General features: G+C 43.8%; 1 protein-coding gene and 1 pseudogene across 1 annotated transcript in view; one reads left to right on the forward strand and one right to left on the reverse strand.

Moving 5' to 3' along the window:
* Positions 1–12,161: 12,161 nt before the first annotated feature.
* On the reverse strand, positions 12,162–13,234 carry LOC117071160 (annotated as a pseudogene).
* A 7,009-nt stretch (positions 13,235–20,243) lies between these two features.
* The window catches only part of SGPP1 (sphingosine-1-phosphate phosphatase 1), a 48,318-nt gene continuing 45,891 nt past the window's right edge, over positions 20,244–22,670 (forward strand). Inside the window, exon 1 of the mRNA XM_033187777.1 lies at positions 20,244–21,112. Within this exon, the coding sequence (XP_033043668.1) occupies positions 20,429–21,112 (684 nt within the window). The 5' untranslated portion in view covers positions 20,244–20,428. The remainder of the gene's footprint in view (positions 21,113–22,670) is intronic.

The raw sequence follows: 22,670 nt of genomic DNA on the forward strand, positions 1-22,670 counted from the left end.
TTGATCATGGTGGATAAGCTTTTTGATGTGCTGCTGAATCCGGTTTGCCAGTATTTTATTGAGGATTTTTGCATCAATGTTCATCAGGGATATTGGTCTAAAATTCTTTTTTTTGTTGTGTCTCTGCCAGGCTTTGGTATCAGGATGATGTTGGCCTCATAAAAAGAGTTAGGGAGGATTCCCTCTTTTTCTATTGATTGAAATAGTTTCAGAAGGAATGGTACCAGCTCCTCCTTGTACCTCTGGTAGAATTCAGCTGTGAATCCATCTGGTCCTGGACTTTTTTGGTGGGTAGGCTATTAATTGTTGCCTCAATTTCAGAGCTTGCTATTGGTCTATTCAGGGATTCAACTTCTTCCTGGTTTAGTCTTGGGAGAGTGTAAGTGTCCAGGAAATTATCCATTTCTTCTAGATTTTCTAGTTGATTTGCGTAGAGGCATTTATAGTATTCTCTGATGGTTGTTTGTATTTCTGTGGGGTCGGTGGTGATATCCCCTTTATCATTTTTTATTGCGTCTATTTGATTCTTCTCTCTTTTCTTCTTTATTAGTCTAGCTAGCGGTCTGTCAATTTTGTTTATCTTTTCAAAAAACCAACTCCTGGATTCATTGATTTTTTGGAGGGTTTTTTGTGTCTCTATCTCCTTCAGTTCTGCTCTGATCTTAGTTATTTCTTGCCTTCTGCTAGCTTTTGAATGTGTTTGCTCTTGCCTCTCTAGTTCTTTTAATTGTGATGTTAGAGTGTCAATTTTAGATCTCTCCTGCTTTCTCTTGTGGGCATTTAGTGCTATAAATTTCCCTCTACACACTGCTTTAAATGTGTCCCAGAGATTCTGGTATGTTGTATCTTTGTTCTCATTGGTTTCAAAGAACATCTTTATTTCTGCTTTCATTTCGTTATGTACCCAGTAGTCATTCAGGAGCAGGTTGTTCAGTTTCCATGTAGTTGAGCGGTTTGGATTGAGTTTCTTAGTCCTGAGTTCTAGTTTGATTGCACTGTGGTCTGAGAGACAGTTTGTTATAATTTCAGTTTTTGTACATTTGCTGAGGAGTGCTTTACTTCCAATTATGTGGTCAATTTTGGAATAAGTGCGATGTGGTGCTGAGAAGAATGTATATTCTGTTGATTGGGGTGGAGAGTTCTATAGATGTCTATTAGGTCCGCTTGGTGCAGAGATGAGTTCAATTCCTGGATATCCTTGTTAACTTTCTGTCTCGTTGATCTGTCTAATGTGACAGTGGAGTGTTGAAGTCTCCCATTATTATTGTATGGGAGTCTAAGTCTCTTTGTAGGTCTCTAAGGACTTGCTTTATGAATCTGGGTGCTCCTGTATTGGGTGCATATATATTTAGGAGAGTTAGCTCTTCCTGTTGAATTGATCCCTTGACCATTATGTAATGGCCTTCTTTGTCTCTTTTGATCTTTGATGGTTTAAAGTCTGTTTTATCAGAGACTAGGATTGCAACCCCTGCTTTTTTTTGTTCTCCATTTGCTTGGTAGATCTTCCTCCATCCCTTTATTTTGAGCCTATGTATGTCTCTGCATGTGAGATGGGTCTCCTGAATACAGCAGACTGATGGGTCTTGACTCTTTATCCAGTTTGCCAGTCTGTGTCTTTTAATTGGAGCATTTAGTCCATTGACATTTAAGGTTAATATTGTTATGTGTGAACTTGATCCTGTCATTATGATATTAACTGGTTATTTTGCTCGTTAGTTGATGCAGTTTCTTCCTAGCCTCGATGGTCTTTACATTTTGGCATGTTTTTGCAATGGCTGGTACCGGTTGTTCCTTTCCATGTTTAGGGCTTCCTTCAGGGTCTCTTGTAAGGCAGGCCTGGTGGTGACAAAATCTCTAAGCATTTGCTTATCTGTAAAGGATTTTATTTCTCCTTCACTGATGAAGCTTAGTTTGGCTGGATATGAAATTCTCGGTTGAAAATTCTTTTCTTTAAGAACGTTGAATATTGGCCCCCACTCTCTTCTGGCTTGTAGAGTTTCTGCCGAGAGGTCTGCTGTTATTCTGATGGGCTTCCCTTTGTGGGTAACCCGACCTTTCTCTCTGGCTGCCCTTAAGATTTTTTCCTTCATTTCAACTTTGGTGAATCTGGCAATTATGTGTCTTGGAGTTGCTCTTCTGGAGGAGTATCTTTGTGGCATTCTCTGTATTTCCTGAATTTGCATGTTGGCCTGCCCTACTAGGTTGGGGAAGTTCTCCTGGATGATATCCTGAAGAGTGTTTTCCAACTTGGTTCCATTTTCCCCCTCACTTTCAGGCACCCCAATCAGACGTAGATTTGGTCTTTTTACGTAATCCCATACTTCTTGCAGGCTTTGTTCATTTCTTTTTCTTCTTTTTTCTTTTGGTTTCTCTTCTCGCTTCATTTCATTCATTTGATCCTCAATCGCTGATACTCTTTCCTCCAGTTGATCGAGTCGGTTACCGAAGCTTGTGCATTTGTCACGTATTTCTCGTGTCATGGTTTTCATCTCTGTCATTTCGTTTATGATCTTCTCTGCATTAATTAGTCTAGCTGTCAATTCTTCCACTTTTTTTTCAAGATTTTTAGTTTCTTTGCGCTGGTACGTAATTCCTCCTTTAGCTCTGAGAGGTTTGATGGACTGAAGCCTTCTTCTCTCATCTCGTCAAAGTCATTCTCTGACCAGCTTTGATCCGTTGCTGGCGATGGGCTGCGCTCCTTTGCAGGGGGAGATGCGCTCTTATTTTTTGAATTTCCAGCTTTTCTGCCCTGCTTCTTCCCCATCTTTGTGGTTTTATCTGTCTCTGGACTTTGATGATGGTGATGTACTGATGGGGTTTTGGTATAGGTGTCCTTCCTGTTTGATAGTTTTCCGTCTGACAGTCAGAAGGACTGTCTGTTGGTCTGTTAGAGATTGCTTGAGGTCCACTCCAGACCCTGTTTGCCTGGGTATCAGCAGCAGAGGTTGCCGAAGATAGAATATTGCTGAACAGCGAGTGTACCTGTCTGATTCTTTCTTTGGAAGTTTCCTCTCAGGGGTGACGCCACCCTGTGAGGTGTGGGGTATCAGACTGCCCCTAGTGGGGGATGTCTCCCAGCTAGGCTACTCAGGGGTCAGGGACCCACCTGAGCAGGCAGTCTGTCCGTTCTCAGATCTCAACCTCCGCGTTAGGAGATCCACGGCTCTCCCCAAAGCTGTCAAACAGAGTCGTTCGGGTCTGCAGCGCCCCGCTCTTTCCCCTAATGGACTGCAGCTGTGCGCTGTCCGCAGCGGTAGAGTCTACAGAGACAGGCAGGCTTCCTTGAGCTGCTGTGAGCTCCACCCAGTTCGAGCTTCCCAGCGGCTTTGTTTACCTACTTAAGCCTCAGCAATGGCGGGCGCCCCTCCCCCAGCCTCGCTGCTGCCTTGCGGATAGAACGCGGCAGACGGCTGTGTTAGCAGTGAGGGAGGCTCCGTGGGCGTGGGACCCTCCCGCCAGGTGTGGGATATATTCTCCTGGTGTGCCTGTTTCCTTAAAGCGCAGTATTGGGGTGGGAGTTACCCAATTTTCCAGGTGTTGTGTGTCTCAGTTCCCCTGGCTAGGAAAAGGGATTCCTTCCCCCTTGCGCTTCCAGGTGAGGCGATGCCTCGCCCTGCTTCAGCTCACGCTGGTCAGGCTGCAGCAGCTGACCCGCACCGATTGTCCGGCACTCCCTAGAGAGATGACCCCAGTACCTCAGTTGAAAATGCAGAAATCACCGGTCTTCTGTGTCGCTCGCGCTGGGAGTTGGAGACTGGAGCTGTTCCTATTCGGCCATCTTGCTCCGCCCTTGTTTTTAATTTTTTAAATTTATTTTATTTTGAGACAGGGTGTCACTCTGTCACCCAGGCTGGAACTCAGTGATGTGATCTCGCCTCCCTGCAACCTCTGCCTCCTGAGCTCAAGCAATTCTCCTATCTCAGCCTCCTGAGTAACTGAGACCACAGGCACTCACCACCACGTCCAGCTAATTTTTTTGTATTTTAGTAGAGACGAGGTTTCACCATGTTGCCCAGGCTGATCTTGAACTCCTGAGCTCAAGCCATTCATTTGCCTTGGCCTTCCAAAATGCTGGATTATAGGCACGAGCCATCATGCCTGGCTATTTTATTTTATTTTGAGACAATCTCACTCTGTCGCCCAGGCTGGAGTGCAATGACATGATCTCAGCTCACTGCAACCTCTGCCTCCTGGGTTCAAGTGATTCTCCTGCCTCAGCCTCCCAAGTAGCTGGGATCACAGGCATGCACCACCATACCCGGCTAATTTTTGTATTTTTAGTAAAGATGGGGTTTCGCCCTGTTGGCCAGTCTAAGCCACCGCACCTGGCCTGTTTTGTTTTTTAAAACAAGTAATCCCATATTGATTCTAACAACTTCAACACTGTGTTCACTCAATCTCGTTTTCTATGTCTTGAATGGTTTGCTTCCAAAATTTCCCCTCTGGGCTGGGCACTGTGGCTCACGCCTGTAATCCCAGCACTTTGGGAGGTGGAGGTGGGTAGATTGCTTGAATACAGGAGTTCGAGACCAGCCTGGACAACATGGTGAAACCCCGTTTCTACTAAAATAGAAAAATTAGCTGGGTGTGGTGGTGAATGCCTGTAATCTCAGCTAACAGGGAGCCTGAGGCAAGATAATTGCTTGAACCCAGGAGGTGAAAGTTGCAGTGAGCCGAAATCGTGCCACTGCACTCCAGCCTGGGCGACAGAGTGGGACTCTGTCTCAAACAACAACAACAACAACAAAAACCCCAAATTTCCCCCTCTAAATTTCTATTCAGCACAAATGCTATTTCTTCCCTGTTTGGGAAATAATCTCTTTGATTATTCTATTATTATTCCCCTGATACTGTGGCTGTGCTTCCATTAAAGCTTTTTTTCTTTCTCTCTTTTTTTTTTTTTTTTTTTTCTTTTTTTGAGACAGGGTCTCACTATGTTGCTCAGACTGGTCTCAAACTCCTGGGCTCAAGCGATCCTCCCACCTCAGCCTCCCAAAGTGCTGGGATTACAAGCATAAGCCACTGCACCTGGCCCATTCCCTTAAAGTTTTGACACAGTTGTTTTTCATTATAGTATGCTACGTATATTTTTAATCTGCCCTTCTGATTATGAGCTTCTTGAGGCAAGACAGTGTCTTATTCCTCTCTGTATCTTCTCTAGCCCTTACCCTAATACCTTGCATTTGGTAAGCATTCAATATTTGTTCTTTTCATTAAAATGAATGGAAAACAATTTCCTATTTGGCCTCACGTAACATTTTGTGTAACATATGTTTATTATATCTAAACTAAATATAATGTGAAAGTTCAAGACTCAGAAGTCAGTTGAATGTTGTTTGCTGTAAGGCAGAAGATGGAATTTCCTAAAATAGTGGTTACAAGTGAATAGAAAATATTGAACAGGTACTCTTAAGAGTTCTCAGGAGTTGGCTAAGCTTGGTGACTCATCCCTGTAATCCCAGCACTTTGGGAGGCCAATGTTGGTGGATCACTTGAACCCAAGGGTTTGGGACCAGCCTAGGCAGCATAGTGAGACCCTGTCTATTTTTATAAAATTATAAGGGCCGGGTGCGGTGGCTCAAGCCTGTAATCCCAGCAGGCTGAGGCAGGTGGATCACAAGGTCAAGAGATTGAGACCATCCTGGCTAACACAGTAAAACACTGTCTCTAATAAAAATACAAAAAAGTAGCCAGGCATGATGGGGGGTGCCTGTAGTCCCAGCTACTCAGGAGGCTGAAGCAGGAGAATCGCCTGAATCCGGGAGGCGGAAGTGGCTGTGAGCCGAGATCGTGCCAATGCACTCCAGCTTGGGCGACAGAGCGAGACTCCATCTCAAAAAAAAAAAAAAGAAAAGAAAAAGAAAAGAAAAAAATATATATATATGTAATATATATGTATATTCTTTCTTTCTTTTTTCTTTTTTTAAAGAAAGAGTTCTTGAGGGTAACATAGCTACTACATATGAGTGTGGACTCTAGTTTCTGAGTTCTGGCTCTACTAGCTACTAGATGACCTTGAATATATTCTTTAATGTTTCCATACCTCAAATTTTCATATGTGGGATGAGGATAGAAATAGTATCTACCATATAGTTGTGAGGATTAAGGTGGTTACTCTCTGCAAGGCACATCAGATAGTACCTGTCACATAAGTACCAATAAAGTTACCTTCATTATTAAAACTGGCTATCCAAAAAGAGAAAGCTTCACTTTCTTGTTGTTTTCTAATGATCATTTAAGTGAAATAATTCTAAATAATTGATTACCAAACAGCTCCTGAACATACTGGTTTGACCAGAACCTGTGGCAAATGTCAAATAATCAGGTTCAAACAAGTTTTAATCATTCTTCAGGCTTCAATATCTTTGTAGGGGAGTTGAATGAGAATGGACTTCTAAAGTTTATTCACTGATATTTATTCAATAAACATTTCTGGGCCAGGCACCGTGGCTTATGCCTGTAATCTCAACACTTTGGGAGGCTGAGGCAGGCGAATCACCTGAGGTCTGGAGTTCGCGATCAGCCTGACCAACATGGAGAAACCCCATCTCTACTAAAAATACAAAATTTGCCAGGTGTGGTAACACATGCCTGTATTCCCAGCTACTTGGGAGGGTGAGGCAGGAGAATCTTGAACCCAGGAGGCAGAGGTTGTGGTGAGCCGAGATGGCGCCATTGCACTCCAGCCTGGGCAACAAGAGCGAAACTCTGTCTCAAAAAAAAAAAAAAAAATTCTGGGTTAGAAATACAGAAATTGAGGACACAGTTCCTGTCTTTAACTAACTCATGAACTAATATAGAAGACAGTCTTGAAGGACTCACCCAGGTGAGAAATGGAAGGAAGTGAGTTCAAGACAGAGAAATCACAACCATAAAAAAGAATGAAGTAATGTCCTTTGAGGCAACATGGATGCAGCTGGAGGTCATTACCTAAGCAAATTAACACAGAAAAACACAAATACTGAATGTTCTCACTTGTAAGTAGGAGCTAAACCTTGAGTACACATGGACATAAAGATGGAAACAACAGACACTGGGGACTCCAAAAAGTGACGAGGAAGGGCTGAACACTAACGTGTACTATGCTCACTACCTGGGTGATGGGATCAGTTGTACCCCAAATCTCAGCATCATACAGTATAGTATACCCATGTAACAAATCTGAACAAGTACCCTCCAAATTATACATGTGTGTGTATATGTATATACAGACAAATAGTCTGAACACACAGAGCATGGAATATTCAGGGAACTTCATTTCAGAATAATTGAACATCAGGTGAGAATAACTGAATACAGCACAGTGGTAAGAAAGACAGGTGGAAGCAGGATGATGAAGACCTCACATGTGAGGCCTGGTTAGCACCTGGCTTCCCTCAGCTTGCATACCTCATGGCTTTGGTCAGGAAAACAAAAAGCCAGGCGGAAGCCAGGCACTGTTTTGTGTACCTGTCACCCAGTTACTCTGGAGGCCTAGGCAGAAGGATTGCTTGGGTCCAGGAGTTTGAGGCTTCGGTGCCCTGTGATTGGCCTATGAATAGCCACTACACTCCGGCTTGGGCAACAAGGCAAGACCCTGCATATATATATTTAAAAGTCAAAAAAGTGGGTAGCCAAAGAGCCTCTGTGAAATCAACGTTATGTGTAAATTAGACCTCAAGTACCTGCTGTTCCTCAGGTATCTTGAGAAACCTAAATTTAGTCCTTCATGAATGCCAAACAAAAATCAGAATTTCATCTTAAGGCAAGGGGAAACATGGAAGGGTATTAAGCAGGGTAGAACTGTGAGCAAGTTTACTTTTCAGAAAGCAGTTTTGAAAGCAGTGTGGAAAACAGATCTGAGGGGTGACAAACAGAGGCCGAGGTACAGAGAAGACAATGCATTCTGTCTGGAGATGCTGAGCTTGAGGTAATGGTGGACATTTGAATGGTTAAGATGTTAGGACCACAGTAAGACATCAGATTCAGTACTTCAAATACAGTTTCCAAGGTATATTCTGTTCTTAGCATACTCTCAGTCCAATTTCCTACAACTACTATGATTATATGTGTGTGGCTGTTAATTCACATTATAGTCTAAGAAGTTTTAACATAAAGAATGTCATTTTAGCCTTTTTCCATAATCCTACAAGGCAGAGAGGACTATTCTCCCCATTTTGCAGTGAGGAATTATATAATACCTGTGAGGCTGTACATGATTTATTTGCCTAAGATCACACAGGAATGAGGTGCAGTGGCATGCTCTCAGCTCACTGCAACCTCTGCCTCCTGGGTTCAAGTGATTCTCCTGCCTCAGCCTCCTGAGTAGCTGGGATTACAGGTGTGAGTCACCATGTCTGACCACAAACCTAGCTTTTCTGATTCAAGATAGTGTTTGCTCCATAACAGTGTACTGTATATACTTGTAGTATAACCCATCCGTGTCTGCTTTGCTCCCAGCACTATGTTAGTAAAAACTTTTTTAAAATTAGAAGATCAGGACGGGCCCTTGCCTCTGAGAAATAGCAGTATTGGCCAGGCACCATGGCTGAAACCTGTAATCCCAGTACTTTGGGAGGCTGAGGCCAGTGGATCACCTAAGACAAGAGTTTGAGACCAGCCTAGGCAACATGGTGAAATCCTGTCTCTACCAAAAAACACAAAAAATCAGCCAGGAGTGGTGGCAGGTGCCTGTGGTCCCAGCTACTTGGGAGGCTGAGGTGGGAGAATCGCTTGAACCTGGGAGGCGGAGGTTGCAGTGGACTGAGATAGCACCACTGCACTCCAGCCTGGGTGAGAGAGTGAGAGAGATCCCGTCACACACACACACACACACAGCAGTACTGGTTTTTGACAACACTGTACACTGACAATCAGATCTGGCTTCTGGTTCTAATTCTGCCTCTAACCACTTCTGTGATTATATTTTATTAGAAAATAACAGAAACTCAGCCGGGCACAGTGGCTCATGCTTGTATTCCCAGCACTTTGGGAGGCCAAGGCAGGCCAATCACCAGAAGTCGGAGTTCAAGACCAGTGTGACCAACATGGAGAAACCCCGTCTCTACTAAAAATACAAAATTAGCTGGGCATGGTGGCATGTGCCTGTGTAATCCCAGCTACTCGGGAGGCTGAGGCAGGAGAATTGCTTGAGCCCGGGAGGCGGAGATTGCGGTGAGCCTGAGCCAAGATCACACCATCGTGCTCCAGCCTGGGTGACAGACCGAGACTCCATCTTAAAAAAAAAAAAAACAGAAAAGAAGAGAAAATAACAGAAACTCAAGTCAAACAAATCTAAGTCAAGAGGGGGTTTATGGGCTCATGAAATCCAAGGAGGAATTGAACAATCAGGTGTCAAGAAAGGCAGGGCTGCCAGTGTGGTGGCTCACGCCTGTAATCCCAGCACTTTCGGAGGCCGAGGGGGGTGGATCACCTGAGGTCAGGAGTTCAAGACCAGCCTGGCCAACATGGAGAAACCCAGTCTCTACTAAAAACACAAAAATTAGCCAGGTATGGTGATGGGCCCCTGTAATCCCAGTTACTTGGGAAACTGAGGCAGGAGAATCACTTGAACCCATGAGGTGGAGGTTGCAGTGAGCTGAGATCACACCACTGCACTCCAACCTAGGCAACAGAGTCAGACTCCGTCTCAAAAAGGCAGGGCTAGCCTGGGCATGGTAGCTAACGTCTGTCATTCCAGCACCTGAGGAGGCTGAGGTAGGAAGGCTGTAATTCTAGCGCTTGCCCAGGAGTTTGAGACCAGCTTGGGCAATATGATGAAACCCCATCTCTATGAAAAATACAAAACTTAGCTGGGTATGGTGGTGCGTGCCTAACGGGAGGATCCATTGAGCCTGGAAGGTTGATGCTACAGTGAGCCATGATCAAGCCACTGCACTCCAGCCTGTGTGACAGAGCGAGACCCTGTCTCAAAAACAAAACAAAACAAAAAACAAACAAACAAAAGGCAGGGCTGCAGAGATGAAACAAGGGGCCCAAACCTTGTTAGGAGTCTTTCCAAGTCTTGTATCTGTTGCTTTTGGTATGGCAGTTTCACTTTCTCTCACCACTAACCAGCTTTCTCTAAAGGTAGGACATATGTCTACTATGTTTCTAAGTTTAGACTTAAAAGTTTTAACCATTGGAGAGAAACCACCCCAATCTCTCACTGTCTGAAAGTACAAAAATCTCAGGGAACCCACTCCCTGGCCCAGCAGAGGGTGGGAACCCAATCTGTGGTTACCCAGAGGAATGTATTCCACAGAGTTCTAGCAAGATCATCACAGGTGCCAGTTTTCTTCGGTATTATATGAAAGATATAAACCTTAAATACAGGGGATGATATAGTTAGGTAGGATAGAAAGCCATTGTTCCAGGTAGGGGAAAGAAGCCTTGAGTTAGTGATGTAGGTAGTCTATGAATGAAAAGACAAGTCTGATTGGAGGACAAGGCTGAGTCCTTGTTCTCATAGGAAATAAGCATGAATTGCTAGGGTAGGAAGTGATTATGATGGACCAAAAAGCTAAACATAGAATTCGTTTTATTTGAAGCAGCCATTATAGGTTTCTTGTACAGATTCAATTATGACTTCTGAAATCTCACTTCATAACAAAGAAATCTTGAATCACTTCCTAGAATACTCCTTCCTTGTCTTTTTTTTTTTTTTTTTTGAGACGGAGTCTCGCTCTGTCCACCAGGGTGGAGTGCAGTGGCGCTATCTCGGCTCACTGCAAGCTCCGCCTCCCGGGTTCCCGCCATTCTCCTGCCTCAGCCTCCCGAGTAGCTGGGACTACAGGTGCCCGCCACGGCGCCCGGCTTTTTTTTTTTTTTTTGTATTTTTAGTAGAGACGGGGTTTCACCGTGGTCTCGATCTCCTGACCTTGTGATCCGCCCGCCTCGGCCTCCCAAAGTGCTGGGATTACAGGCGTGAGCCACCACGCCCGGCCTCCTTCCTTGTCTTAACTGAATTTAGGTTAGGGTGGTAGCAGTGGGAATGAAGAATGGGTGAGGGAATTCAGAGAAGGAAAGCTAAAAAGACAACACGTGGTCTAATCTGGAACCTAGAAGGATAGCACTCTCAAAGACTATTTGACACAAGAATCTTGAAAGCAGGAGTTATATCTTATTAACATTGCATCTCCAAGAACCTAGCACAGTCAGCAAATACCACATTAATAAACTGAGTGACTCTCATAAAATTAGGAAATTAAGAAGATGACCTCTAAGCCCCTTCCAGCTCCACAAATCTTTCAGTCTGTTTCTCATCTTGATCTTAAAAGTCATGAAAGTCCTCAAATATCTACACACAAAAATGATAGGTTGTTAAAAAGGTTAAGATGGGTCGTGTTTGGTGGCTCACGCCTATAATCCCACCACTTTGGGAGGCAGAGGCCAGTGGATGGCTTGAGCTCAGAAGTTGGAGACCAGCCTGGGCAACATGGTGAAACCCTCTCTCTATACAAATAAATAAACAAACAAACAAACAAAACAAAAAATATGCAAAAGACCTGTAAATTATAGTATACTTACAAAAATAGGTATTCAAAAATATATTAAATACATTTTATAATGATTTTCACCAAGGACTAAAGTTTATTAAAAGTTTACATTCTTCAGAAAATTTAATTAACTAGAATATTCCATTCTCTTTTTGCAGGGTGGCCGGGGGAGCTTTCTGGTAAGCACCGTAAAGTCTGATGGGCAAATTCTAAAAGAGTTGTAACACTTAGAATATTCCATTCTGACTGAGAATTTACTCTAGTATATTCATTATTATAAACATCAAAATATTAGGGGCAAACTAACACCTACTAAGATGTCTAAATGGTGAATGTGCAGATGTGACTGGAGATTTCAAGACCTGAACTTAAAAAAAAAATCTTTTGAACCAGTAAGACATCTATATTTCCAATCATTGTTGGGGGGAAAAAAGGCATCAATCAGATTTTTTTTCACTGTTATAATAACTTTAATTTACCTTGCATTTTACAGAAGTCTATGAATGATTTTAAAAAAGCACCTCCTTACCCCATATCACTTTTCTCTGATAGTTACTAAGTAGGCAATGAGTATGTCAACAGCTTGAGCATCAGCATCTTGCAAGGATTTCAGACCAACCAACCACTCACCAAACAACTTGGCAGCTTTTTTGTCTTATTTTTAATACAACAGTATATCCACTGTAATGGCAAACCTGTCCAGCCACATCTCCACAACACGCTTTGCAAAATCAGTGATTAGCAAATTAGTTAGCTTTGGCACAGAGCTGTGCTCACTTGCCAGTGACAGCCTGGAAGCCGGTTTTGATACTGGCAACAGAACATCTAGAATGACAAGTTTCACGCTGTGGGAAATAGAGTCGCCTATCCTTCTGCCGGATTGCGTCTGGTGATTGGCATGTGTGACAAGTGACATATTCCTTGTTATATCTTCTCAAGACATTTTCTCTATTTCTGTTGGAATCTTTTTTTGATTACAAGTTGGTTATTACCATCTATAGAATCACTTGTACCCAATTCAGCCAACGAAAATGCAAGGAGATGTTTGGGCCGATGATGTAATAGTTAACAGATATCTGTTAAGTTGACAAAAGAAGTTTTCTTGGTTCCTACTCAGACGACCTTGGAGGTTTCATGACAGATTTCCTTTTTTCCCCGGCAACCATATCTAGATTCTTTTCCCTCAGGATGTTGAACACTCGATTCAGTAGCTCCTCATATGTGTAGTCTCTTTTTGAGCCTGCCCAAGCAGGGCCTGATTACTGAATGACACACCATCATCTTTTTTGCTGTCTTCATCTTCCAGAGTCTCACCTTTCTCTAGTATTTCATCCTTATCTGGGAACTTGACCTTCTTTTTCTTCTTTTTGTTGCCAAACATAATGTCAAGGTCATCCTCTGGTTCAGCTGATTCTTGAACACTACTTTCAATCTGAAGATCCTTTACACCTTCAGCTTCATCAATATCAAATATCTTTTGTTTTTTTCTTCTTTTTCTTTCGATTAAAGAAGTTCAAGTCATCTAGATCATCAGAAGCATATTTTTTCCTATTGTCCTCTTCATCAGCTTCCAAGTTTTTGTCCTCAGTTGGCTCTGGCTCCACTTCTTTTGTTTCTGAAGGCTGAGTTTCCTCTGTTTGGGTATCCCCTTCCTCATCTAACATAAAAGGCTTCTTCTTTTTCTTCTTACTCTTAGTAGGATCAAAAATCATGTCGTCCCCAGACATGGCTGCAGTTTGAGTGAGCTCGGCACGGACCGGAAGTCAGATGGGTCAGCTGGAGTGCAATGGAGTGATCTCGGCTCACTGAAACCTCCCTCTCCCGGGTTCAAGCCATTCTCCTGCTCCAGTCTCCCGAGTAGCTGGGATTACAGGCATACGGCACCACATCCGGCTAATTTTGTATTTTTAATAGAGACGGGGGTTTCTCCATGTTGGTCAGGCTGGTCTTGAACTCCTGACCTCAGGTGATCCACCCTCCTTGGCCTCCCAAAGTGCTGGAATTACAGGTGTGAGTCACCATGCCCAGCCCAGTCAGATTTTAAGAACAAGAAAAATACCAAGCCTGTAATCCCAGCACTTTGGGAGGCCGAGACGGGCGGATCACGAGGTCAGGAGATCGAGACCATCCTGGCTAATACGGTGAAACCCTGTCTCTACTTAAAAATACAAAAAACTAGCCGGGCGACGAGGCGGGCGCCTGTAGTCCCAGCTACTCGGGAGGCTGAGGCAGGAGAATGGCATAAACCCGGGAGACGGAGCTTGCAGTGAGCTGAGATCCGGCCACTGCACTCCAGCCTGGGTGGCAGAGCAAGACTCCGTCTCAAAAAAAAAAAAAAAAAAAAAAAAAAAGAAAAATAGGACTGAGAAGAGAATTGTTAACAAGGAAAGAGGAAAAATGTCTTAGGGAGTAATTTTCTTTAAAAACATTACAGAGTTTGGGTAAAGGAAAACAATATAAATGGTCTCTATGGTAAGGAAGAATTCCACGGTCAGCTCAGCCTATGTGGGCTAGAAATAAAGCGGGTGATGGGGCCATTTATTATCATTCATTTATTTTGTTCTATTTTTGCTTTTTGCCTGAGATGCTTTTAGACCATTTCTGTGTAAGGTACTTTCCCTTAGAATTTTACCTTGGGAGAAGGTGATTCAAACGTTGAGGCATAGAAACCTTAGAAGATAGAAAACTCATTATCCATTAATGATAAAATTTTATTAATATACATCACACATTTTATTTACATTTGTGCTATGACAGAGATTTTTGAGAATTCAGAGAAAATCCTATTTTTGAGAAATATAATAAAACTAATCAAAGATGCAGGATAAAATCATTAGGTGTATATATAAAGAATTTAATTAACATAGGTTTAATTTTTCAAAAATAACTTATTCATAATGAATATTTATTGATGCCCATAATGTACTATTGCTGATATCAACATATCACAAATATTCTAGTAATAGCCGAGTGCTATGGCTTGCACCTATAATCCCAGTTACTTGGGAGGGTGAGGCAGGATTGCTTAAGGCCAGGAGTTCAAGACTAGCCTGGGCAATATAGTGAGACCTGGTCCCTAAAAAAATAAAAATAAAACAATTCTATAATGGGCCGGGCACGGTGGCTCATGCCTGTAATCCCACCACTTTGGAAGGCCAAGGTGGGTAGATCATGAGGTCAGGAGATCGAGACCATCCTGGTCAACATAGTGAAACCCCGTCTCTACTAAAAATACAAAAATTAGCTGGGCATGGTGGCATATGCCTGTAATCCCAGCTACTTGGGAAGCTGAGGCAGGAGAATCGCTTGAACCTGGGAGGTGGAGACTGCAGTGAGCCAAGATTACATTACTGCACTCCAACCTGGTGACAGAGCGAGACTGTCTCAAAGAAAAAAAAAATCTATAATATTAACAATTTATGGCAAATAGTTTGCAATATATACATTTTATCATTTAATAATAAAAAATTAAATTAGGTTCCAGATAGGCAAAAGAAAACAAGTTAATGACAATAAATATTCAGTTTAAAATGAATATTATAATTTTGTTAAGTAAAATAGTTGTAAACATAGATTACTTAGAATGTATATTTCTAAAGATAAAGTTCTTTGACCTCATTGTAAAAGTAGTTGAATCAGTGATTTATCTCAATCCAACATAATAAGGTACAAATTTAATTTGCCTATGGAAGGTAAAATGCCCAAGTTAGCTAAGACTGCATATTGTTTCCTTACTACTTTTATGAAAGTTACATTAGAAATGACAGCAACATTTTACCTTTATAGAATATCTATGTCAAAAAAAATTTTACTAATGTATAAAATTAAACTGAGGGCTAGGCGAGGTGGCTCACACCTATAATCCCAGTACTTTGGGAGGCTGAGGCAGGTGGATCACGAGGTCAGGAGTTCAAGACCAGCCTGGCCAACATGGCAAAAACCGCGTCTCCACTAAAAATACAAAAATCAGCTGGGTGTGGTGGCACATTCCTGTAATCCCAGCTACTTGGGAGGCTGACGCAGGAGAATTGCTTGAAACCAGGAGGTGGAGGTTGCAGTGAGCCAAGATTACGCCGCTGCACTCCAGCCTGGGCGAAAGAGCAAGACTCCATCTCAAATAAAAATAAAAATAAAAATAAACTCAAGCACAGAGAAGGATATAAGAAAATCAACATGTTAATTATGAAGCATGGATATGACACAGTTCTCATATCATGGAATATTTTTATTTGGCTTTTGCAGGAAAGACACTGAATCATACCCAGGTAGTATATCCCTACTTGGCAGCAATATTTTTTCTTCAAAAAAATGTTTATTCACATTCTGAGAGAATGGAGAAAATAAACAAAAATTTAAAAAATTAAAATGTTATGCTTTGTGATAAAAATACTTGCCACAGAATGTTTATATTTGAATCTTTTAATATAGTTAATTTTTTTTGTTTTCTTTTTACTTTTTTCTTTTTCTTAGAGGCAGGGTCTCACCACATTGCCCAGGCTGGTCTTGACCTCCTGGCCTCAAGCAATCCTCCTGCCTTGGCCTCCCAAAATTTTGGGATTACAGGCATGACCCACGGTGCCTGGCCTATAGTTAAATTTCAATTAAATTTTAAGGTATTCTATTAGAAAAATTTCAGAGGGAATATGGATAGAAACCACCCAAACTACTATTCTTTATACCATGGCTCTTTGGTATGTAGGTAAGACCATGTCCCGCTCATTAACAATGATGTATTGCACCAGTGTCAGCTCCTTCAAGTTCTGTCAGCTTGTATTATTTTTCCTGTTTAGTGCAGTTATAGGTCAAATTTCCATTTCTCTATCATCTTTGTTCCCACTACTGTTAAAGAGAATATTGCATTCTGACAAAATATACCAGTGCTAAAGACTCATAAATCAGCCATGTGATATAATGATCACCTCTACTTTGTTTTACATACTTTCCTCTTTCTCTGCCATCTCTGGGATAAACAGTCCCTAGAATAGGAAATTCTTCAGATGAATCTGAATAATTCCCTTGTAAACAAATTATTTTGACGGAAAAGCACATGCACAATCCCTCAGCCTGACGCTGTTCTCCCCTTCTCTCTATAAACCAAGATGCTCCTTGTCTTCAAATGCCAACGAATCATCTGTTTCACAGAACCATTCGTAGAGAATCCAATGCCACCTCTCTGCTTACTCCACGGAGTGATTACTTTGTCTCATTTTCCAGAGCTGTTTAGTATACCTGGCTTTACACCTTCTTTTAATATGTTTGTATATTTTTCTCATGTTTTCTATCCTTCACTACATTGCTAATGCTTCAATATTAGATACAAGGGTTGGCCGGGCTCGGTGACTCATGCCTGTAATCCCAGCACTTTGGGAGGCTGAGGCAGGCAGATCACGAGGTCAGGAGATTGAGACCATCCTGGCTAACACAGTGAAACCCTGTCTCTACTAAAAATACAAAAAATTAGCTGGGCGTAGTGGCGGGCGCCTGTAGTCCCAGCTACTCAGGAGGCTGAGGCAGGAGAATCGCTTGAACCCAGGAGGCAGAGGTTGCCGGGAGCTGAGATCGCACTACTGTGCTCCAGCCTGGTGACAGAGCAAGACTCTGTATCAAAACAAAAAAAATTAGACACAAGTTTGTTCCAACCAGGAATGGACTAATATTTGCCTCCTGTAGTCCTATGAATTCAAATGAAACATTTTAATTTTTTCCTAGTTCCAAAATCTCATTCAAATCTATCCCCTCCCTTCCAACCCCCCAGGACCAAGGTCCTAGTTCAGGCTCTCATTGTTTCTCACCTGATGACTACAATAATCTTCTAATTATTTACCTAGCCTTCACTCTCTGACCTCTGACAAATCGTCTTGATTTCTTTCCCAGTTATCCTTCTAAAACACAGTTCTAATGGTGTCACTCCCTAGCCTAAAAGCCTTCCATGGCTCCCACTGTCTACAAAATTAAATCACTTTGGTATTCAAGGATTTACAAACTAATACTATCCTCCCTTTGTAATCCCACTTCCAATCACCCTTGCTACTCTATGCTATAAGCTACTTTTTTTTTTCATTTTTAAATTTTTACTGTTTGAGACAAGGTCTTACTCTGCTGTTCAGGCTGGAGTGCAGTGGTACAAATTGTAGCTCACTGTAACCTCTAACTCCTGGGCTCAAGCAATCTTTCCACCTCAGCCTTAAGAGTAGCAAGGACTATAGGCATGTGCCATCACACTCAGCTAATTTTTTTATTTTTCTTTATTTTTGAGACTGAGTCTAGCTCTATTGCCCAGGCTGGAGTGCAGTGGCACAATCTTGGCTCACTGCAACTGCCACCTCCCAGGTTCAAGCAATTCTCCTGCCTCAGCCTCCTGTGTAGCTGGGATTACAGGCGCCTGCCACCATGCCTGGCTAATTTTTGTAGTTTTAATAGAGATGGGATTTCACCATGTTGGCCAGGCTGGTCTCAAACTCCTGACCTCAAGTGATCCACCAGCCTTGGCCTCCCAAAGTGCTGGGATTACAGGTATGAACCACTGCACCAGGCCCCTACTAATTTTTTAGAAAATATTTTTGTAGAGATAGGGTCTTGCCATGTTGCCTAGGCTGGTGTCAAACCACTGACCTCAAGTGATCCTCTCACCTCAGTTTCCCAAAGTGCTGGGATCAAAGGAGTGAGCCACTGCACCTGGTCTCTATGGACTATTGTTTACCAAATACATTTTTGCCTATCACTATCTTCTTTCACTTTCTCTTCCCAAAATGGGCTTCTTCACCTATTCATATTTTGCTCTGTAAAACAATCCAGCTCAACAGGATCACCTTCTAACACCTTTCTTCCGTTCCTAGTCAAACTTGTCCTTCTCCTTTCCAAGGCATGCTGTTTATGTCTCTGTTTTACACTTGCCATCTGCTTCGTACTCTAGAAGTAGTCCTGTCTTTATCTCCCTTTTATACTGTGAACAACTTGAGAGCATGGGTGATGATTTATTCCTATTTCTATGGCCACAGCCTAGCAAGTGGAGTGGGAGGAGGAGAGTACCTGTCCCTGGGAAATGAAAATATTTTTCTTTTTTTTTTTTTTTTGAGATAGGGTCTCACTCTGTTACCCAGGCTGGAATGCAATGGCACAATCAGGCTTCACTGCAGCCTTGACCTCCCGGGCTCAAACAATCCTCCTGCCTCAGTCCCCCAGTTATCTGGGACTACAGGTGTGGGCCACCATGCCTGGCTTTTGTGTTTTTTTTTTTTTGAGATAGAGTTTCACTCTTGTTGCCCAGGTTGGAGTGCAATGGCGCGATCTCGGCTCACAACTTCCGCCTCCAGAGCTCAAGCAATTCTCCTGCCTCAGCCTCCGGAGTAGCTGGGATTACAGACATGCGCCACCCCGCCCGCCTAATATTGTATTTTCAGTAGACAGGGGGTTTCTCCATGTTGGTCAGGCTGGGCTTTAACTCCCGACCTCAGGTGATCCGCCTGCCTCGGCCTTGCAAAGTGTTGGGATTACAGGCGTGAGCCACTGTGCCCAGCCCTGCCCGGCTAATTTTGTTCATTTTTTGTAGAGGTGGGGTCTCCCTACGTTGCCCAGGCTGTTGTCATACTCCTGGACTCAAGCCATCCTCCCTCCTCGACCTCCCAAAGTGTTGGGATTACAGGCGTTAACTACCACGCCTGAAGGAAAACATTTCTGGTGTCTTCAAGGCATGGGGCAATTTCAAGCCTGTTTGTTGGAAGTAGTTCACATTCTTTAATTACAGACATTCACCTGACCATGGCTGGGTGTGGTGGCTCACACCTGTAAACCCAGCACTTTGGGAGGCCAAGGCAGGAGAATCACTTCAGCCCAGGAGTTGGAGACCAGCCTGGGCAATATAGCGAGACTCTGTCTCATCTCTCTCTCTCCAGATATACATAAAAGACATTCACCTGATTTGAGGAGTCCAGAGACCTTATAAACTGCTCTAGCTAGAAGTCAAGTTGGTAACTTGTGAGACAGGGAAGTTAAGCGTTTAAATTAACGTTATCAAACTTAAAAATCTATATACTGTATTCATTCTCTACATTTATTCTGTGCAAGCCCTCTAGGTATTAGAATCTATGAAAAGGAAATTTTACACTTAAGTCAAGAACACCTTTGCTCCCTTAACATATACCATAATATTTGATAAATGACACAGTATTTTGAATTTGTAGGTGGCTGGGTTTTCTTTTGCAGACCACACCTGTTAATATCACCTGGCCTGTCTTGGGATCTACATGTAGTCTTGCCAACACTGGTCAATTGGCACGTGGTTTTTCGAACATCAGTCGTCTGGGACAGCTCTGTAATTACTTGTTAATTACTTGAGTCGAATGATTCCGGATTCATCGTGGTTGCTTCGCCTTCATTGATCATTCACCATTTGGTTCTGTGCCAGCAGAATGTCCGGCTGCTTGGTCACAGGCATTGCACAAGCTGGCACCAGGATCGTGGCCTCTTCAAGTCAACGTCTGGCTGAGGGCATCCGGCGACACTAGCCAGCGTGGAAGAAGGGCTGAAGGTAGAGCAGGGAAACACGCCGCGTCCCACCAAACTAGCGCCGCGACGCCTGCTGGTGGTTATTACCGGGGACCTCAAAGCGGCCGCCTGCGGATCCTCAACGCCAAGCAGCCGCCGGATGCGCTCTGGTCTGAACCGCGCAGCCCGGCCCCTCAGGGAGCCCGGGTGGGGGCGGGGCGGGGCGGGGCGCGGCGCGGCGCGGCGCGCGCGCGGAGGCCGCGGGCGGTGGCGGGGCGCGCGCGGAGAGGGAGGGGCGCGCGAGGGCGCGCGAGGGCGCGCGGCGGCCGCAGCGGCCTGTGGCGCCGTCACCCGGCGCACTCCGAAGGATAGAGCGCGGTGCGGGTTCCGCTGCTGCTCGCCGAGAGCGCGGGGACAGTTCGGGGCTGGGCCGGGGACCGGCCAGCCTTCCCGGGGGTTCCGTTATCATGTCGCTGAGGCAGCGCCTGGCCCAGCTGGTCGGCCGTCTGCAGGACCCGCAGAAAGTGGCCCGTTTCCAGCGGCTGTGCGGGGTGGAAGCGCCGCCGCGCCGCTCGGCAGATCCAAGGGAGGATGAGAAGGCGGAGGCGCCCCTCGCCGGAGACCCTCGACTGCGAGGGCGGCCGCCGGGGGCGCCCGGAGGACCCCAACCGCCCGGGAGCGACCGCAATCAGTGCCCCGCCAAGGCGGACGGCGGCGGCGCCCCCAACGACGTGCGGAACGGGTTGGCGGCCGAGCTGGGCCCGGCCTCGCCGCGGCGCGCGGGCGCCCTGCGCCGCAACTCGCTGACGGGCGAGGAGGGCCAGTTGGCCCGCGTGAGCAACTGGCCGCTCTACTGCCTGTTCTGCTTCGGCACGGAGCTGGGCAACGAACTCTTCTACATCCTGTTCTTCCCCTTTTGGATCTGGAACCTGGACCCTCTGGTGGGCCGGAGGCTCGTGGTCATCTGGGTGCTGGTCATGTACCTGGGCCAGTGCACCAAGGACATCATCCGCTGGCCGCGACCCGCCTCGCCGCCCGTGGTCAAGTTGGAGGTCTTCTACAACTCCGAGTACAGCATGCCCTCCACCCATGCCATGTCCGGCACCGCCATCCCCATTTCTATGATCCTCCTCACCTATGGCCGCTGGCAGGTAAGGTTCCCTCTCGTCCTGTTCAGCCTGGGGGAGTTCAAAGAACTCGGAGTTCTCTTTGCTCTCTGCGTTTATTTTAATTCGGCCGTTCCCCTCCAAAGCCACTCTTTCCACAGGTTTTTACAATACCCTCAAACAGGCCCTTTCTGGGTTTTGAAAAATTAAGTGATTGGGGGAAACTAGAGACTTAGCCATTGAATTATATTTTAATATTAAATTCCCATTTAATGCCTTTCTTAGAACCCAAAGGACACACTTTTTCTAGAGTAATATATTGTCATTGGGCTTTGGTTGAGTTTTTAAAACGGCTTTAATTCTTGCAATGCACAGTGGAAGTGAAGTTTTTAAATAATTAATCGCTATGTAAACTAAGACCCAGTTTCACCGTAATATATGGTGCCTTCCCTGAAACTGATTGTTTCAGAAAGAGGTAAAGTCATTAGCTTTACCGTGAGAGTGTTTACAAAACCTTACTGTAATTCCAAAACAAACGTGCTAGTTTCAAGCAATGAAGTAATCGATTTTCAGCGAAATTCCCTTTATGGAAGTTAATGGAGCACAGTGTGAGTTCTATTTTTAAGGGGTGTGGTTGCTACTTTGCTGATAAAGTTTAATTATCTTCTGGATCACTGATCTGTAGTATCTAACAGTTGTTGAGCTACAACTGTAATACTATGGTATTATTACCTCATTAGCTCTAAAAGTGCATGGTTTAGAAGTTATTCTTAAAGATAGGGCTCTTGATCAGACTAGTTGGTTTATAAAAATGGCAAATGTGACAGCAGGTTCAGCCTGACAATCAGGAAGAGTTTTTTTTTTTTAATCCTCTGAAAACTGCCAAGGGAAGAGTTTTTTATGGTAATCGTTTTTATTTTGCTTACTTCTTTTGTCCTTCCAATGTTTATCTGTCTTTGAATTGTAAGATTTGTTAATCCTGCAGACCAGTCCCTTATTTTAAGAATAAAGTGCGTAATTATGGAGACTCTAAGGAAACAAACTTCCTCTATTTTTCCCCTTTACTTCACAAAATCATTTTACATTGAGAAATACACATTCTGTGTAAAACTCCATTATGGTAAGCTTACTTATCCCACATTAAATTTCAGTGTAGATAAAATTTTGTCCCCATGGATAATTCTGTGTAGTGCATCTCTCTTACAGTACATGGAAAATACGCATTGTACATAGTAAGAATGGCAGAATTAGGAGGAAAGAGTACCATGGGAAGTTTTTTTCTGTTTAACCAAAGGAGCTATACGGTGACGTTCAGATTGTGAAGCAGTGCTAACCTGTTTTGCGTGATAGATAAATATCTCGAATTTTTCATTTAATCTAAGCATTTACGAATTTAAAATTTTCAGTGAGCTGTGTTTGGCCTGATGATGTTAGCTGATGATGTTTCTCTTATTTTCATGAGACTTTTAGGATTCTGTAACAATAGAGCCTTTTATGATGCCTTCTCAGTGAGTAGCTATTTTGTATGCTATTAGTATTAGCAGTCAAAGAGAAAATAGCTATTTTTGCTCTTTATTTGTTCTGGACACATACTAACGGGAAG

This window comes from Trachypithecus francoisi, unplaced genomic scaffold (genome assembly GCF_009764315.1).
Source record: "Trachypithecus francoisi isolate TF-2019V2 unplaced genomic scaffold, Tfra_2.0 Lachesis_group3, whole genome shotgun sequence".
Classification (NCBI taxonomy): Eukaryota; Metazoa; Chordata; class Mammalia; order Primates; family Cercopithecidae; genus Trachypithecus; species Trachypithecus francoisi.